The sequence below is a fragment of the Protomyctophum bolini genome, assembly GCF_963924005.1.
Source record: "Protomyctophum bolini genome assembly, chromosome: 16".
NCBI lineage: Eukaryota > Metazoa > Chordata > Actinopteri > Myctophiformes > Myctophidae > Protomyctophum > Protomyctophum bolini.
Window position 1 is genome coordinate 13,861,879 of NC_137877.1, and position 17,928 is coordinate 13,879,806.

The following is a 17,928-nucleotide window of genomic DNA, read 5'->3' on the forward strand; positions in this document are numbered from 1 at the left end:
AAAAAGCATCAGATCCACAAGTGTTACGCTGTGTGATCCAAGTAGGGTGTTAATTTATGAGAAAAAACACAAAAAGTTAGAAAATGGAGATAGGTTTCAATAATGCATAATGAGAGACATATGAAACATTACCTCCTCCATTTCTGACACAGCAAACACCACTGTCTCAATGCTGTCCCCATGGCTCTCCAGGAACCTGCGGACTGTTCCTTTAAAACAAACACACACACACACACACACACACACACACACACACACACACACACACACACACACACACACACAGGGATTATTATGCTAGTGTGCACTAACCTTAAGGCACATTGCGACCCCCAAATTGACATTAATTAGCCCACAGACCCCCATTTGAAAAGATATGCCAGGGACCCTCATAAGAGAAGACTTTTACGGCTTTAGCAGTGATTCTCAACCATTTTAATTTCAAGGACCCCCAGTTTCACATGCATTAGGCTACGGACCCCCAATTCAATGGCATTTCTATCTCTGGGACCCTGATTTATTTTGTCAAATCAATGTTAATTTAAATCTGAGAGTGCACAAATGGACCCCAGTTGTACACTCTCAGAGTTACTGACCCATATGATAAGGGTCCATTTGGTTCCAAACTATCATTTAGCTGGGGACCCCCAGCTAGAATGGTTTATTGGACACTTCCACCATTACTGCCATCTCTCCTCTGCATCTTAAAAGTGACATATAAACGAGTCCATTTAGTTACATTGTGTACACCCTCAGTTATACAATTGGATAAATGAACACTTTAACTGTGGATTGTACCGTCTGTGTGTACGAGTACAGTATCGAGAAAATGGCACGCCTAGGCTCCAGTCACTGTTTTCCGAGAACCTGTGCCTGAAAATATATTTGTATTACTGTCTGGAGAACAGTATCCGTCCCTGTGCGACTTGGGATTCCAAGCAGGAGTATTGTGGGTATTGTTTCAATTAATTTCCCTGATTACGTCCTTACAGCTCTGCCACCCCTTACCGGTACATATTTTTAATTAACCCATTTTGACCTGAGATCAGATTCTAAAAATGTCTTCTACATCCTGACAGTTTTCTGAAAAAGCTATGTTTCTATGTCAGTGGTTCTTCCATTTTTCAAAAATATATAATATTGAAATATTTTTCAATAGCTAAAGCATATAAATGCTAAAACCAAAAGGGGTCCCCACTCGAAATGGGTTAAGGATGATGTGTTTGTTGGCATATAGCCAGGCAGGCTTGCGTGCAGATAAAGCATTACCCTGAAATCGGGCAGAATATGTGGTGGTGAACTAAACATTTAACGACCACCGCCTGCGTGCGATTTCCTCTACATGCCACGATTAATGAGTTATGGCCCATCATTCGTGTCAGACCTAATTGATTGTGGCATATATGCGACGTAACATTGCTCGGTGATACGTGATTTAGTATTATTAATACAATTCAATACCTTGTAATCCATCTATAAATGCACCACGTCTCTGTGTGTACGTACAAATTTGACATGCCCAGCCACATTATGAGCTTGTATATCTGCTATTTTTGAAATTTGAACAGCCAAAGTATAGCGCCAGTGGCTCAGGGGTAGAGTGGCCGGTAGAGAATCTGCCGGTAACTATGAGTTTCCCGGTTTGACCCCGGGCTCCCCCGAGTTGGTGTCGAAGTGTCTTTGAGCGAGACTCTGAAGTTGAACCCCTAATTGCTCCCGATGAGCATGTTGGTGCCTTGCATGGTTTCCTCCACCATCGGTGTATGAATGTGTGTGTGAATGGGTGAATGTAATGCCCAATCTATGTAAAGAGCCTTGGATAAAAGGCACTATATAAATGCACCATTTACCAGTTATAAAATAAATTAAATAATGGTAAATAACAGATATAGCCTCACCCTGAAATTGGGCGGAAATATGTGGTCACGTTCCCGACCACAGTAGCCTGTGTGTGATTTCCTCTACATGCCAGAGTTAATGAGTTATGGGCCATCATTCGTGTTAGACCTAATTGAGTGTGGCGTGCTTAGCGACGTAGCATGGCGGGGCTAAGTGATAGCACCGTGTGCGTTATTATAATCACATTTCTAACTGCGTGTTGCATGTGTGACCGGCAGTGGTGGAAAGTAACTAAGTACATTTACATAAGTACAAATACCATAAGTACTTGAGTATTTTTTTACAATTTCCTTTTACATCTACTGTTGTCAAAGTATTGTACTTTGTACTTTGACAACACTACATATTATATTACAAAACAAACATTAATTAACCACTTCAGCCTTAGGGCCGATTCATACTCCTATTTTACCGTAAATGATTTCGGCTCGAAATGATTTTCAGTAGCAACGAAGAGCCGACTTTAGGACGGTACCCGCCCCCCCGAACCTCAAATGACGTCACATTGTAGGCTCTACAGAGCCGAACCGACTTTTATTCGGCTCTAAAATAGGAGTATGAATGAATCGCACCTATACTGTATATATTTAGGTCATTTGAAAATTGTAGATCGGCTATATAAAAAAAGAAAATCTACATTTGAAAACTTGTGAAACGGGACATTCTGCATTACGAGTACTTTTGGTACTTACTTTTGATACCAATACTTTTGTAAATTTTTAAATTCCACACTTTTACTTGTAACGTAGAATTTCTACATTGCCGTATTGATACTTTTACACTGGTGAGTGAGCGGTGTTGGGGCGTGTCCATGCGTGTGAATGTGTGATTGTGTGTTGTGTCTGCGAGGCGAGCGCCGGACGGCCCCGCTGCATCATGTGACCTGCTGCTGCTTCACTCAACCAAAAGATGAGACGCTCCACTGTCCCACCTCCCTTTCTATTTTGTACTGGCCTGAAGGGTATGCAAGCATGCAGCGATAGAGGAATTCTCGGACGAAAACTGATAACTGTATTATAAGCGGTGTGTGTGTGTGTGTGTGTGTGTGTGTGTGTGTTTTATGGCTGCAAGTCCTTTGTGTCGGATTCACGTGTGGTTAAACCCAGATGAGGAAGAACTCAATCAAAAGGAGAAATAGCATTTCTCTGGTAGACAAGATCTACCTGGAACCCATAAAACAATGAATCAGGCTAAGCAGAAACTGTTACAATGTGTGTGTGTGTGTGTGTGTGTGTGTGTGTGTGTGTGTGTGTGTTTTTTGGAGGGGAAGACTGTGCCATGTTGTATTGTTGTTAGCCCAGATCAACACACTTTTTGTGAATAATGTGTGTGTGTGCGTCTTACTGAAAGCGATGTGCGTGGCATCCTCCAGCGGGTAGTGTGTGTGTGTGTGTGTGTGTGTGTGTGTGTGTGTGTGCGTCTTACTGAAAGCGATGTGTGTGGCATCCTCCAGCGGGTAGCCTCGTTTGGTGGTGCTGACCACACACAGACCCACAGACACCATGGACTGCTCTCTGCAAATCAGAAACAACACAAAAACATCACGCAGAGCTTGTGGACGGAACACAACCCCTTACAACACCACCACGCTGGCATTTCTGGATTTCTTCTATCCTCTAAAAAGAAAAAGTGTGTCCGCCCCGAGTTAAGGATTCAATCCCCGCACGGGTCATTCAGTATTTTAGCTGTGACGTGAGCGCCCCCTCCTGAGATACTTCCGGGTCCTACTTTTGTGTCGCTTTTGTGTCCCCATGGAGTTATACTGTGATGCTCCGTCGGACTAAATCTGAGACGAAAACAACCACGAAAGTCTCATTTTACCGCTTTCCTTGCAACAACAAAGCTTCACTGCTCTCCCAAATCTGGCTGTGACAGGCCGTCTGCCCCACATGGAATACTATCGCCATTTTATTTTATTGCGTCAACTAAATCCTCATTAATGCAAACTAGATTCAACATACTAAAGCCTGCACGCATTCTAAATATGCCCCCAAAATATTTTACCGAGCAAATGGACTGTTGCCACCTTCAATAATAATAATAATAGTTTTAATTGTCTCCACATCATATATTTTTATTATCATGGACACTTGTACAAAACATTAATAATTCTACTCGAGTTGGAAGCATTAAGACCCATTTGAACCCTCAATGGCTTCCTTTCTGAAAATTGTAAAAGGATTCACGCGTTTAGATTAGATTGTCTATTTACAATGGGATGCGGACGGGAGCTGGTGCCACTTGGACCCGGACGTAACGTAGCACTACAAAATGACGTCGGACTTAAATACTGAATACCAAAGACTCTGAAAAATGGGACCCAATGCCTCCCTGCTTGGCAATCAGCATCAAGGGTTGGATTTGGGTAACTCCATGTGACATACTGTAGTATCATGTCAGGTCTCATTGTGGACTGGTCATACCTGGTAGAAGAAGGGATGGCCTGGGGCAATATGGATAAACAAATAAATATCACAATATTTGTTTTCCACAATACTGATCTCGTCATGATACGTTGGAGGATGACTACTGTATCTTGTGCTTTCAGAAGACATTTAAAAACAAGAACAGAAAAGGTCCCTAGTGATGGGTAGATACAATGAGCAAACCTTACATCTTTGAGAGTAAATGATAATCACTGCTATATGTTGTTTGTTCAGTAACACCATGTCTCTCCAGCTCTTTAATAAACAGAAAATACCTTGCACAAACTGTTTTTGAGATGGGGGCTCCGTGGCCAATATATTTTATTTTGGGGGGGGTCCGTGGCATAAAAGTAAAAGTTCCTATCCCAGAAAGATTTGGCTTGACCCAGAGTAATACGAACAGTAGCATACAACACACATTTAACATACTACTGTACATAGAAGAATCTCCAAAAGTACATCCATAAACTATGTCAGCGAGGCAGTTTGTTTAACATCCTGTTCTACCCTGGATTTGAAGCCTGGATCTCCTGTGCGAACGCTGACACTTTTACCACTGAGCTAATAAGAAGAGCCTGCTACTGTAGCTTACTCTGGGGAGAGAAAATCTTGTCAAACTAATTTAGAAAGAGAATTACGTCCAACCTAGACAAAAAGTCTAAATTAGACATGCAGGGACACCAAAAGCAACCACCGCAATTGCCTAATAACTCAGAAAGAAGCTTTAATGCTGCAATGGCCGAGTGGACAAAACTCCTGCTAAAGTGACATTATTCCCTTTTAAAAGTTCTACATCTTGGTCCAGGTGGAATTATTGTGAAGCGGAGATTGAGAGGGTGATCAGTGTGACTCCTAGGCCTGTGATGGCTGTGAGAACTGGGGCGGAACACAGCGTCACATTAACCACTTTATCCAGATTTTATACGTTGGCTAAACAAAAAGTGTAGAACTCCAGGCTCAGCACGCGCACACACACACACACACACACACACACACACAGCTGGTGTTTAAGTGGCTTAAGTCGAGAACATGAGCTTAATGCGCGGTCCCTCTCCGTTCAGACGCACAGGAGAGAAGAACTCCCTCTGTGTGTGAGAATGAGTCCAAATCAAATTAACAAGTCCTGAGATGACATCTGAGGGGTTCAGCTAAACTCAATCCCGGCCGACACGAGGTCAAACAGAGTGGGACCGAGTCAGGTACAATAGTGGGTCAAACATGCGCGCACACACACATACAGTCATACACACACGGCACACCCACCCACCCACACACACACACACACACCCACCCACACACAGGTCTGGCTTGTACCAAGTCCCGAGGCCACATGCCTTCTAAATCTAAATCAGTAGTTCTCACACTTAAGATTTTTTTCCAAAAAGCTCACTGCTATTTTTGCTATTGACAGTTATACTCTTCCTATAAATTAATTACGCAGGGCGCTCATGACAAGTAGGCTCGTCTTAAGGCGTTTGATATCGTTATAAGAAAGCCTCGCTGTGTTTGATTTTTGGAATTTGATTTGATCATCCTCACAAACAGCACCAACACAACATAAAGGAACTGTTACGCTAGAGGTGATCAAAAGGAATAGGCTGAAACGGAAACCTTATAAGTGCCTATCCTACGTACAAGTTACAACAAAACATGATTATGGTTACTAGAAATAGTTGAAATAATTAAAGGCCCTCATTTATCAACCGTGCGTACGCCAAAATATGGGTGCACGCCGAAATTGCCATTTGCCATCGACATTTACCATTTCCGGCAAAGCTTGAAATTGAACTTGACAACTTTCAAATCCCACGTCTGCTCGTGAGCTGGCGTACGCTTGTTTTTCTGTCGTAGAACGGCGGAGCAGCATTGTTTGACCAGCTGAGAGGCTGCCAAAGGCATCGAAACATATGTATTCACTCCTAAAATGTTAATATAAAACTGTATGTATATGGGCTAAAAAAAAAGAAAAGAAAAAAGGAATAGACCTACAAGATGTGTCTTTGTGTCATATGAAATTTGTAGGAGCTTTCCAACTTTACAATTAAAATCGCGCTTGATTTAAGCCATTTAAACAGTGTTTTGCATGAGCGCATACATGCGAGGATTTGGGCTGTCTGTGCTGGAATATTTCCATGACGTTGGAAAGTAGCCTATAGTGCAATGCAGCTGCGGAGAGTCCCAACATGCATGGGTAGCCTATATACTGTAGGTAGCCTAATCTACAGCAGGCCAACAATGTCTTTCTGGAGTTAGGGTATATGCAATCTCCTCCTCGTTTAATAAACCTGACGTGTCACTGGAATGTCAAATGTGCCGTGCCAGCCCAGCGCAAGTGCATGGGAACCGCATCGGCGATATAGGCTAACCCAGCCAGTCAGCCCACCACCACCAGTACCATATATTTTGGCTGCACATTAATATAATTGACAGTTGACAGTCCTGCAGCCACTGCAGCGACTAGCAACTGCGAGGCAATCTAAATAGACTGTCGAACGTGCATGGTCAGTTGGTCACGGACGGACCACAGTGATAGAGAGAGACAGACAGACAGGACAGGACAGGAGGAGCACCTGCAAAACAGCAGCGTGTGTGTGCCTATTTATTTAATTATGGTTCAGGTTCAGGTTTTCGTTCACTAATATATCTTGTTGTATATTAAATTAAAAATACTTTAATAATTTAATATACAACTAACAACACACAGTGAAAGTTGCTTGCAAATTGCGATATGTGCGTGCGTGCGTGGCGTGCGGGGGGTGAGGCGGGCAGCAAGGGAAGCGAAGCGAGAGGAGAAACAGACAGCTTTATTTAATGTGTCATGTAGGTGCGTGCGTGCATGACAGCAAGGCATGCGAGGTGAGAGGGAAACAGACAGGGTAGGCCTACAACTTTATTTAATTCATGCAGGTGTTCGTTTTTTATTTATTTAACAACACACCAGTTAGTTGGGCTTGCAAGTTGCGTGTGCGTGCTGTGCGTCTGTGCGTGTGTATGAGAGAGGGGGGTGAGGCGGGCAGCAGCAAGGCACGGGAGAAACCTATTTTTTCATGTTACCATGGTTTCAGGAAACGTATTGCCGTTTTCAAGTCGCAAAAACGAGGGCGAGGCTTGATTTCATAGGGCGTGCCAGATAGATTTCAGCCGTCACATTTATTAACGTCAGAACGAAATTAAGGAAGGATCAGCTGTTTGCGATCACTTTATAAATGCCGTGGCGACGTGGGTGTGCTACGAAACCTGCACTCGAATCTGTGGCAGATTTTACACTCGATTGATAAATGAGGGCCAAAGTTTCTGCAATGATCGATCCGAGCAAAATAGTTGCCAGAATTCAGAATACACAAACCTAAAGTCAATATCACACCCATCCCTCACCCGGGTCACCATAGAGATCCCCCCAAGAATCCCTACGTTAATTTGCACTACATAACCATTTACCGTATCAGACATTATAATAATAGCAATTAATAACATTATTATCACCATTATTATTTTATTTCTATTATTATTACCAACATCATCATCATCGCTCCGGTTGATGGTAAATGGGTTGACGGTAAATCTACTAATGAAATGACTCCTGAGCGCAGCACGGCTGCAGCTCACCGCTCCTTGGCTGCTGCTCACTGCTCAAAGAGATGGGTCAAATGCAGAGAACAAATTTCACCGCGGTAACGTGTGTGACAAATCGTAAGACTTTGGTTGCTACGAATGCATGCTAAGGACTCGCCAGCACTGCTTCCGTTTCTCCATAGCCATTAGCTTCTTGTATTAGCCGCGGCCTTTGCCAATCAGGAACCACCGTTTTTACATAAACCAGAGTGTAGAGTAGGAGAGTAGCGACACGCTTTGATCTAGCCGCAAAGCGGGTGCCTTTGGGCTATAGTTCCAAACATTGCTCCTATGGCTGGAACTATCCTATTGAGATAGAATGAGCACTTCCGCATTCCATTGTTACAATGGGAGTCAGCGCTAGTGTCGCCACTCTCTTACATACGCAGCCGAAAACAGTACTTGCGCTCTGCTCACGCAAGTAATAATTGGGTGGGGCATTAATTTCCAACTTGCATCGTTCCAAGTAGGCCAGTGCCCAACGGGCAGCACTCTATTAATACATAATAAGAATGTGTAAGGTTCTTACATGGCTATCTGCAGGATGTTCCGGTAGCAGCTGAACAGGGAGCTCTCTGCAGCCGTCCTGTACTTGGCCTTGAACTTGGGTCCCACGGTGTGGATGATGAACCGCGCCGCCAGGTTGAAGCCTTTGGTCATCTTGGCCTCGCCCGTCCTACACCCTGCAGACAGCGGCCATTAACAACCCATGGTCACATTACTCATTATTAACAGTGATGCAGAGATCAAGGTTATTTGAGATAATTATTTGTGCATAGTCGTCATAATCTGGATTCAATTTATTTTTGAGGGGCGCTAGCCCCTCCTACTGTATGTACAGCTTTGGTCCCCACAAAATGTCCGCAACACAAACATTAAAAGCCATCGACAATGAAGGGAAATTGTACGACATCTTGTCCCCACACGTCTCATATTTGCCATCAACAATGAAAGGAGAAATTAGGTCAAATTTTCGCCTAATATGACGTACATTTGTGGCAACAGGCATTCTGAATTCTGATTGGCCAGTATGAGATGATGCACGATGATATTTTAAATGTATACACAACTATAGCCTCAATCTCAAACAGTTTCTAGAACCACCCCTACCAATGAAATGACCAGTTCAGGCATTCGACTCAACCTTATTGTTCTGTTCCTACAGTCTCCAACGCATTAGGTAAAAAAGCATTTGTTTAAATTGTTCAAAATAATCAGAGATTAGAACAATTTTGAATTTACCAACAAATATTGGAACCATTTCATCTTTCAATATGTTCAAACGTACACTGTCTTCTTATACTACGACCCCCTGTACATGTCTATGACCATTGCACTCCGCTTTATTTATACACTCAAACAATTAACATATAAACAATGGTTAACAGTGGTTGGTACCACTCCTATCGTACCAACATCTACTGTATACAGCATGGAATTGTGGTCAAAATCCCATCCAACAACAACAAAACATTCTAAGTTGTGGGTCTGACAGGCTAAATCTCCTCAAACGGTTGAAAACCATTGGGAAATCCACTGGGAAAATCACTGGGTTTAAAATAAAGTGGTGGTTCTGATGGTGATAGTGACTCAGTTCTGGTACCTTTGAGTTTGAGCAGCTCGTCCCGGAGCTCGGGCCCGGCATGCTGGTGGACGCTGTCAGACACTGGGTTCTTGTCCGTCAGCGACTCGTTGCTGGTGTTGACGATGGCCGTGGAGTTCAGCAGCGCTACGTCTCCAGTGCTGTAAGGAGGGAGGGAGGGAGGGAGGGAGGGAGGGAGGGAGGGAGGAAGGCAGGCAGGGAGGCAGGCAGGCAGGCAGGCAGGCAGGCAGGGAGGGAGGGAGGAAGGCAGGGAGGCAGGCAGGGAGGGAGGGAGGGAGGGAGGCAGGGAGGCAGGCAGGCAGGCAGGGAGGGAGGGAGGGAGGGAGGGAGGCATGCAGGCAGGCAGGCAGGGAGGGGACAAGGAATAAAGCAAAATAAATAAATAAAGACATGTAATAATGATGTTTTAGGACGATCAGCTGAATATATCCTGACATTTCTGAGACCATTCACGTTTCTGGAAGATGCTTCTAAACTTGTATTCTATTGCTAGTTTTAAATGAAATACTCTTTCATCTTAAAATAACGACCGAAAATATCCGATCTCTGTTGTGAGCTTGTAGATCTTCTATTTTTGGTGCGCAGCATGCTTTTACAGAAGACACGCTGGCTTCTATGGAATCCAAATGACTGAGAACTTTAATCCATGAGGGGAGGAAAGAGAGCCAAACACTGATAAATGACGTCAACTGAAATATTATCGCCACTGTCGGGTGGGTGGAAAATAAATCTCATATGTCCCAAACTGTTACTTGTCAGGATTCATATTCGAAAACAACAAAAATAGCAGATCGACAAGCTCAAAAACGCATCGTGTTTCGAGCTTGCGGATCTGCACCTTTTGATGCTTGTGTGTGACACTGCAGTATGATCAAGTAGGGCGTTCATTTACAAAGAGGGGAAAAAAGCTAGAATATGAAGATAAGAGGTTTATGCCAGACACCATCGATATTACTGATTGCGTGGCTGACTTGACTGGTTCCTGGTAGCTCAGTCGGTAGAGCTTTCGCCTTTGGACCACAAGTTCATGGGTTGGATCCCGGGCACCGGAAACTCAGCGTATGAGTATAGCACAGCTTGGATGCGGTAAGTCGTGTGGGAAGTAGAGCTGATGGTAGGTGTAGCGCTCCACCTCAGCAATCCATCTCCCAGGGATCTAGCACATTGTAACGGGGATAGACTGCCACATGTTACCGGCTGATACCGACAATAAGCGACTCCTGACCTACTTCTTGACTGGTTCACCCACTGATTGGATGACTGGCTGAGGGAGCCTTTAACCACATGAACCCTAGCGTCCACATTCTGGACAGAATGTGGAGATGAGCAGGTTTATCCCCCGACGACAGCAACGATATAGTGGTTAAAGCCTATCATAGAGCAGGTCTGTTAGGAAGAGCAGCCGTTCTGGTGTGAAACGTTCATTATCACGTCAGTGAGAAGCATTCAATGGGCATTCCTGTTCTCTGTTCTACAGGCACTCCGCTTTTAACCGGGGCCTAAATAGGGAACTACTCAAGCATGTGTTGAAACTAAAGCACTTGATCACAAGACACGCTGTGGGGGCTCAACAAGCACGGGGAAAAGAGCAAAAAGGAGAAAATAAGAGGATGGGGGAAGAGTTCAATGTGCCAACAAGCGAACGCAACGCAAATATGTTCCTTTTATTATAATAATCTATTTTTTTTATCGGCGATGCTGAAGCCTGATTTCTACTTTCTACTTGTATTGTATTTATACTTGTTTATTGTGTTGCGTGGGCCAGACTACTGTACGTCACACACTCTACAAGCACTCTACAAGTGTTGCAGGTCAGACTGTGAGCTTCTAGAAATCGAGCATAAACAGTGAATTGTCTTGAAAACGCCCCTAGCTAGCAGCAGTGCCCTTCTGTGCTAGAAACATGCTTAGCCGGGCAAAACCTCCAAGTGAGCAGCAGCATATCATTTGCTCATGTCACAAGACCATAACGCAGCAGAATCCGAGGCACCTTTGATAGGGTGAATTATTGTGAAACAGAGCATTTTCAGCATTTTTTCCCCCACTTGTATTTTATGGTCTACACTACAACACAGCACGCTTACAGTCAGCAAAACCCAAAGAGGTCATGTTATAAACTATAAAGTATTAGTAAGTAGCATCTGAAATAGTTGCAATAAGGCCTTTTTTAGCAACCTTTGTCCAATGAATGTTGTTCTTTGTTTCGTTGTCGTTCTTTACATTTACATCTACAGTATCAACAGACTGGATGTTTAAAAAAGAAAGAACAAACGAAAAAATGTATCTAGAAATGAAAGTAAACTGGTCACAGTAGGCGTGGGCGATATGGTGATGAATATCGTCTCCATGATACAACGTCTCTCAACGATATGCCTTTTCAGAGATATCGTGTATATATTGTGATACCATGAATGCACATTCTATGATTTCCAGTTCTATACCTTAATGCAGTGTTTCCCAACCTTTTTTGTCCCAGGGAACACTTTTCATAGCCCTAAAATATCGGGGAACACCTGGGGGGGGGGGGGTGTATATATATATATATATATATATATATATAAATATATATATATATATATATATTAAATATATATATATTAAATATATAGTAAAACGTAAAAGTAAATATACTTTTAAAAACACACATGACAGCACTCATCAAATAACTTCAAAGAGAAAGAAAAGGACAGAGACAGAGCCTCAGTTTCAAAAAAATTGCTCATATGAAATGTGAAATGCCACCTAATCCTTTTCCTTTCTTTATTATGAGCCAACTTGTGAATGCTGCATGCTTTTATTGTGAAGGGTCTCAGTTCTCACAGCCTGCTTATTTCCACGTGCTGAAAATAGCTGATCGACAAGCTCACAACGCGTTGCGTCCGCAATGCGCTGTGAGCTTGTAGATCAGCCATTTTCAGCATGCAAGCATAACACGTGTACGACGAAGAATAAATCAGGCATCGCTGCGCTTCTGTGAAGGGAGGGAGATATATTTTGTTGGCCGAACGAGGCGATCATGTTTGGACATCTATGGAAAGCTATTTTGGACAGCTATTTTTCGTGGCACATTATGTTTAATCACAACAACGTCACGTTTACTTTACCTCCTCAGTGTTTGGGTCGGGACTGTGTGTGTCTGCCGTCTACGTGCATATGCACTCTGCGCGCTCCAGTCTTTCTGGAGGGAGCGAAATGTAGCGTCTTCTGCATGCATCTAAGCATTAACATTTCAATGGCCGAGGGTCGTTAGAGTCTATTGTTCCGTGTTGTAGTTATCGCATGTCTAATGGTTAGACGTGTGACAACAACGACGCAACAATAGGAAGCCTGCAGCTCAATAGCTTTTGCTTTCGGGGGAGGGATAGTGTTAATTTAGTTAAAATCAGGCGGAACACTTGGAGACATCAAGAGGAGCACCATAGCTCCGCGTAGCACAGGTTGGGAAACACTGCCTTAATGTATACTTCTGTAGAATGACCTGTACCTTGTAGGTTGTACTGTTGTAAAATAACCATAAAAACCAACATGAAACATAATCGTGATAATACTGTGGATCGTGATACTGCTTGAAAAAAATAATTGTGACGTTATATTTTCCCATATCGCCTAGGTCAGTGGTTCCCAAAGTGGGGTCCGGGGACCCCCAGGGGTTTAATTAAACGGGTTGAGAATCACTGCTAGAGCCGTACAAATCTACTCTTATGAGGATCCCTGGCATATCTTTTCAAATGGGGGTCCGTGGGCTGTCACAGCTATAACCGGGTCACAGCTATAACCGACACCAGTGGGTGTCGGTTCCCATCTAATATTGAATTTGAACCAGTTCAGAGTGTTTCTTTCCACTGAAGATGAATTGGTTCAGAACCATAAAAGTTGGTTCGGAGCTGCAACGGAGCCAGTTATAAAACCAACGTTATTTTGGTGGAAAATGGATCCAAGGTGGATTCCAGGGAATATCTGGGTTTATTACGTTAGACCCTTACAAGTCTAACTCTGACAGTATACAAATGTACTGTAGTATACAATACTGTAACGGTTAGATATATTTAATATCTTTAGTAATAGTATACAAATGGACCCTAATGGGTCAGAGTTAATGGGAGACTTGAAATGTGAAGGTTTGATAACCACTGGCCTACACCAATAATATTTCTCAACGTTGAATAGAGGAAGGGAGCTCTGCCGTGGTCCTTTGCTTGTTGGACTGAATACAGGTCCTCGTTGGCGAGGTTAAATCATAACATTAAAGAAGAGGATCCAAGGCACTCTGCTCCAGTGAGGTGAAAAAAAGCCTTTTTTATTTAAGAGGCATGGCAAAGAACATTACAAAAAGGACCAACGCGTTTCAGCATTCAGCCTTCGTCAGGGTCCTATGAATATGTCTCTGTGTCTAGCACAAGCATGTGTCTCTTGTCTAGCACAAGCATGTGTCTCTTGTCTAGCACAAGCATGTGTCTCTTGTCTAGCACAAGCATGTGTCTGTGTCTAGCACAAGCATGTGTCTCTTGTCTAGCACAATTAGCATGTGTCTCTTGTCTAGCACAAGCATGTGTCTCTTGTCTAGCACAAGCATGTGTCTCTTGTCTAGCACAAGCATGTGTCTCTTGTCTAGCACAAGCATGTGTCTCTTGTCTAGCACAAGCATGTGTCTGTGTCTAACACAAGCATGTGTCTGTGTCTAGCACAAGCATGTATCTCTCTCCAGCACAAGCATGTGTCTCTGTGTCTAGCACAAGCATGTATCTCTCTCCAGCACAAGCATGTGTCTCTGTGTCTAGCACAAGCATGTATCTCTCTCCAGCACAAGCATGTGTCTCTGTGTCTAGCACAAGCATATCTGTCTCATAAGCATGTGTCTCTCTCTAGCATAAGCATGTGTCTGTGTCTAGTACAAGCATGCCGCCCTTAATTCTTAGGGTCAATTCTCCCTCTCCCTCAATTCTCCCTCTGGTAGCACCAGCAGGAATGTCGCTGGGCACAAGAGGGGCTTTACTGAGAAGCTCCTGGCAGCCTGGGCTCTCATGGGCTGTCATGTGCTCTGCAATAAACAAGGATTTATGACATATTCTGTCTCTGGGGATGTCAATGATTAAACCGTTTTTAACCAGTAAATCGATGAGTTATCATCGATGCATACTACTCAGTGGCTCATTCAATTGAAATTAATAATTCAATAATAGGCCATTAGGTAGGCCTATTATTATTATTAACCCAAAAACATATAGAATTTTACTTTCTTAACGAAGATATTGTATACAGTCTTTTTCCTTGACTTGAAAAAGTATGAGAACTACTGATTTATCGGCCTCAGGTCTACGCGGTCTAAAAGTGAACCTAATTGATATAAAACAGTACAAAGAGACGAGTAAATGCACGTGAAGAAACGGAAAGCTTTGACTCACAAGAGCACGATCTTCCGATTGATGTCTGGCCTGAAAGGGAAGGGCGACGGGAAGGCTTGCTGGTCGTCATCGTCGTGTTCCCCCACCGTCTCCCCATCCTCCACGGGCCCCTGGGGGTCCGGCGCCTGCTGCTCCCACGTGGGAAGAGTCTGGACGTCCACAAACTGAGAGCGAGCTCCCAGAGGATCCATCCTCCCGCCCGTCCTCCTCCTCCTACTCAGTACGGGGCCACACCACCACAAGTCAAGGAGGCAGCTCCACTGCAAAAAGGGAGAGAGGAAGGGATGGCTCTGCATGTTATAAAAGTAACCTGTAAATACCGTCCTAACCTCGCGTCACCTCACCAGGCTTTCCACCTCGGAGGAGTGAACACACCAGAGCCGACGTAGTACCCGAAGAAGATAGACGGATATATATGAGAGAGAGAGAGAGAGAGAGAGAGAGAGAGAGTGTGTGAGATGGTGTGAAAGAGTGATGTGAAGGGAGACACGACCGCCCGTGTGGCTAAAAAACGTTGTCTGATTTTTCGAACTGTGACCTGACCTTCCACTTCCAAAACACACTGCTTGTTCTGTGTTATTCGGCCCGCATTTGATCGGGTCCAATCAGGCAATCAGTCCATAAATCGCAACGTAATTATGCCGCCGAATCTGATTGAAAGAGGAAAAAACATGTTGCGAGTCACATTTAGTCCATTAGTAGGCCTACTGACTTAGTAGGCTACTTCATCGCCATCAGCAAACCGACTCATGCCAGATTTCTCACACACGCACGCACACAAGACACAACTCTGCACGCTAACACGTTAACTGTGTTTTTGTAAACACTGTCTGGAAGGCAGTGTTAAAAAAGTCACCTCCAGTCCTCCACCTTGGTATCCACAGAAACGTCTCTACCTGCATGTGATGTGATAGACAAGACAGTGCACTTTTCATTTCATGCCATTGCCTGGCCCTGTATCGTAAATGGTCAAATAAATATTTGATTAAGGAATAAAATATGCCTTTTCTATTATCTCTGTATATCAGCAAAATGTTCGACATTGAGGGAATTTAAGATTTTCAGATTTTTTACAAAAACGCTGCTTATCAACTAACAGGTTAATTGATCGATAAGGTTATCAATGAATGAATGAATCGATAATTTCCATCCCTACTAGGGTCAGATACTATCCCGCTAGTATTTTCATCTACACCAAACATATTTGACAAAAATAGCCAAACTACAAGTCGTGAGCTTGTAAATCAGCTTGTAGACCATCCCTAGAATAAGGATGCTGTGGTTAAATAAATGACATGGATTAAAAACCAGAGCAAATCTCATGACTGAAGATTTGTGTTGGGCAAAGTCCCAATTCTGCAATTTGTGAAATAGCTAAAAAGGCAGCTTCCCCTTCCCCTGCACTCCCCGGACAATTAGGACAAATATGTAAAATTATGATGTTTGACGATATTATCTTTCTAAGCCTAGTTCTGGCTAGTTCAAACAGTTGGAAATATCACAGGCGTTTTTGCCTTTATGAAAGCAAAGATTACACACCATAAGGGTTTTATGATGTAAGATTCTGAACACAGGCCTATAATGCAATTTTGCTAGTTTGACCAATTCAAATATTAACTGTTTATTCTTAAAATAAAATGTAACTAGGCTTGACTTTATAAATGACGCAGCCACATCAGAGAGCAGCCGAGTTAAAGCTACATTCTGGCCTCTGTGGAATCCAAATGACTGTGAAATCACAACTTCCATCCATGAAATCAAGTAAATAAATCACATATTGAACTACAAGATGACGTCGCTGGATGGAATCAGCGTCGGCCAGGTGACTCGAGGCAGCTGCGAGACCACATGAATTTAGCATTTAGCAAAAGATTATTCCTAACTCATTTTATATCGACTTTTATTTAATCGTATTTTGATATAGGGCCATCATTAAGCAATGAAATAAATCGGCAGTGTCACTTACCTCTGCGATTCCTTCTATCAGCACTGGGGGGGATAAGTCAGTGCAGGCATCAAATAAAATGTTGAAATAATTACAACACAAATCATAAAGTGTTAAGTCTGTTGTCGGTTTTTGCCCTCATCGTTGTGACGCCTATATTAGCTATAGTGTCCACGGACCCATACTCCGACCGTTCTGTGTGCTCTGGACTGTTGTAAGGTTAACAATATAACAATTATACGCACACAATGCTAGCTATGATGATGTTATCTTGTGTGGTGTGTGCGTGTGTGTGAGTTCCTGATCAGCTGACAGAAAAAAAACAACACACACTTCCGTTGTGGATGGTTAGGGACGTGTGATCAATCAAAGCATTTGTGGAAAACGCGAACTCGATCTCCGACATCTCATAATGAATGATGGATGCATAAAGATAAAAGAGAGAGAGTGAGAAATTGAAGGGAAAAAAGAGAGACATAATAACGTGATATTGTGATTGATGATATCTTTATTTTATATGCTAAGTTTGAAGTAGCTCTTAAGCCTTACTGCCGATTCTGCCCTGCAGGGTATAGCTCTGATCCCTAGCCATAATGGTGATTGTGCCCTGCAGGGTAGCTCTGATCCCTAGCCATAATGGTAATTCTGCCCTGCATTTGGGTAGAATTAGTATTAGGGCTATGGATCTGCAGAGCTGCCTGCAGGGCAGAATAAAAACAGTAGTGGTCCAGTTTGGAGATTTGTTCTGGTGAAATATACCTATGTCTGTGGAATATGCTTGTGTCCGCTGTGTCTGTTACAATTACAAAACATACATTAAACCACTTCGGCCATTCTACATCGCCACACATTGTGAGCTTAATTGTAGATTGCTATTTTCAAAAGATTTTTTACATTTTATTCATTAGAAAACTTTTGAAACAGGAGATAGAATCTGCATAATACTTTTCTACTTTTGGTACTTAGGTACAATTGATACCAATACCTTCCTTTGTAATTGTATGAGGAATTGTAAAAGGAAAGAGGTCGCTGTTTTTCCTT

At 43.1% G+C, this 17,928-nt stretch overlaps 2 protein-coding genes across 2 annotated transcripts in view; one reads left to right on the forward strand and one right to left on the reverse strand.

Moving 5' to 3' along the window:
* gdap2 (ganglioside induced differentiation associated protein 2) overlaps nucleotides 1–17,157 on the reverse strand; it is a 60,221-nt gene extending 43,064 nt beyond the window's left edge. The window contains exons 1-6 of the mRNA XM_080786094.1: nucleotides 16,909–17,157; nucleotides 14,943–15,202; nucleotides 9,541–9,680; nucleotides 8,467–8,620; nucleotides 3,325–3,413; nucleotides 133–209 (exon numbers count right to left, since the gene is read on the reverse strand). Coding sequence (XP_080642220.1) covers nucleotides 133–209; nucleotides 3,325–3,413; nucleotides 8,467–8,620; nucleotides 9,541–9,680; nucleotides 14,943–15,133 — 651 coding nt within the window. The 5' untranslated portion in view covers nucleotides 15,134–15,202; nucleotides 16,909–17,157. The remainder of the gene's footprint in view (nucleotides 1–132; nucleotides 210–3,324; nucleotides 3,414–8,466; nucleotides 8,621–9,540; nucleotides 9,681–14,942; nucleotides 15,203–16,908) is intronic.
* The window catches only part of man1a2 (mannosidase, alpha, class 1A, member 2), a 475,750-nt gene that overhangs the window by 303,737 nt on the left and 154,085 nt on the right, over nucleotides 1–17,928 (forward strand). The gene's annotated exons all lie outside the window — the stretch shown is intronic.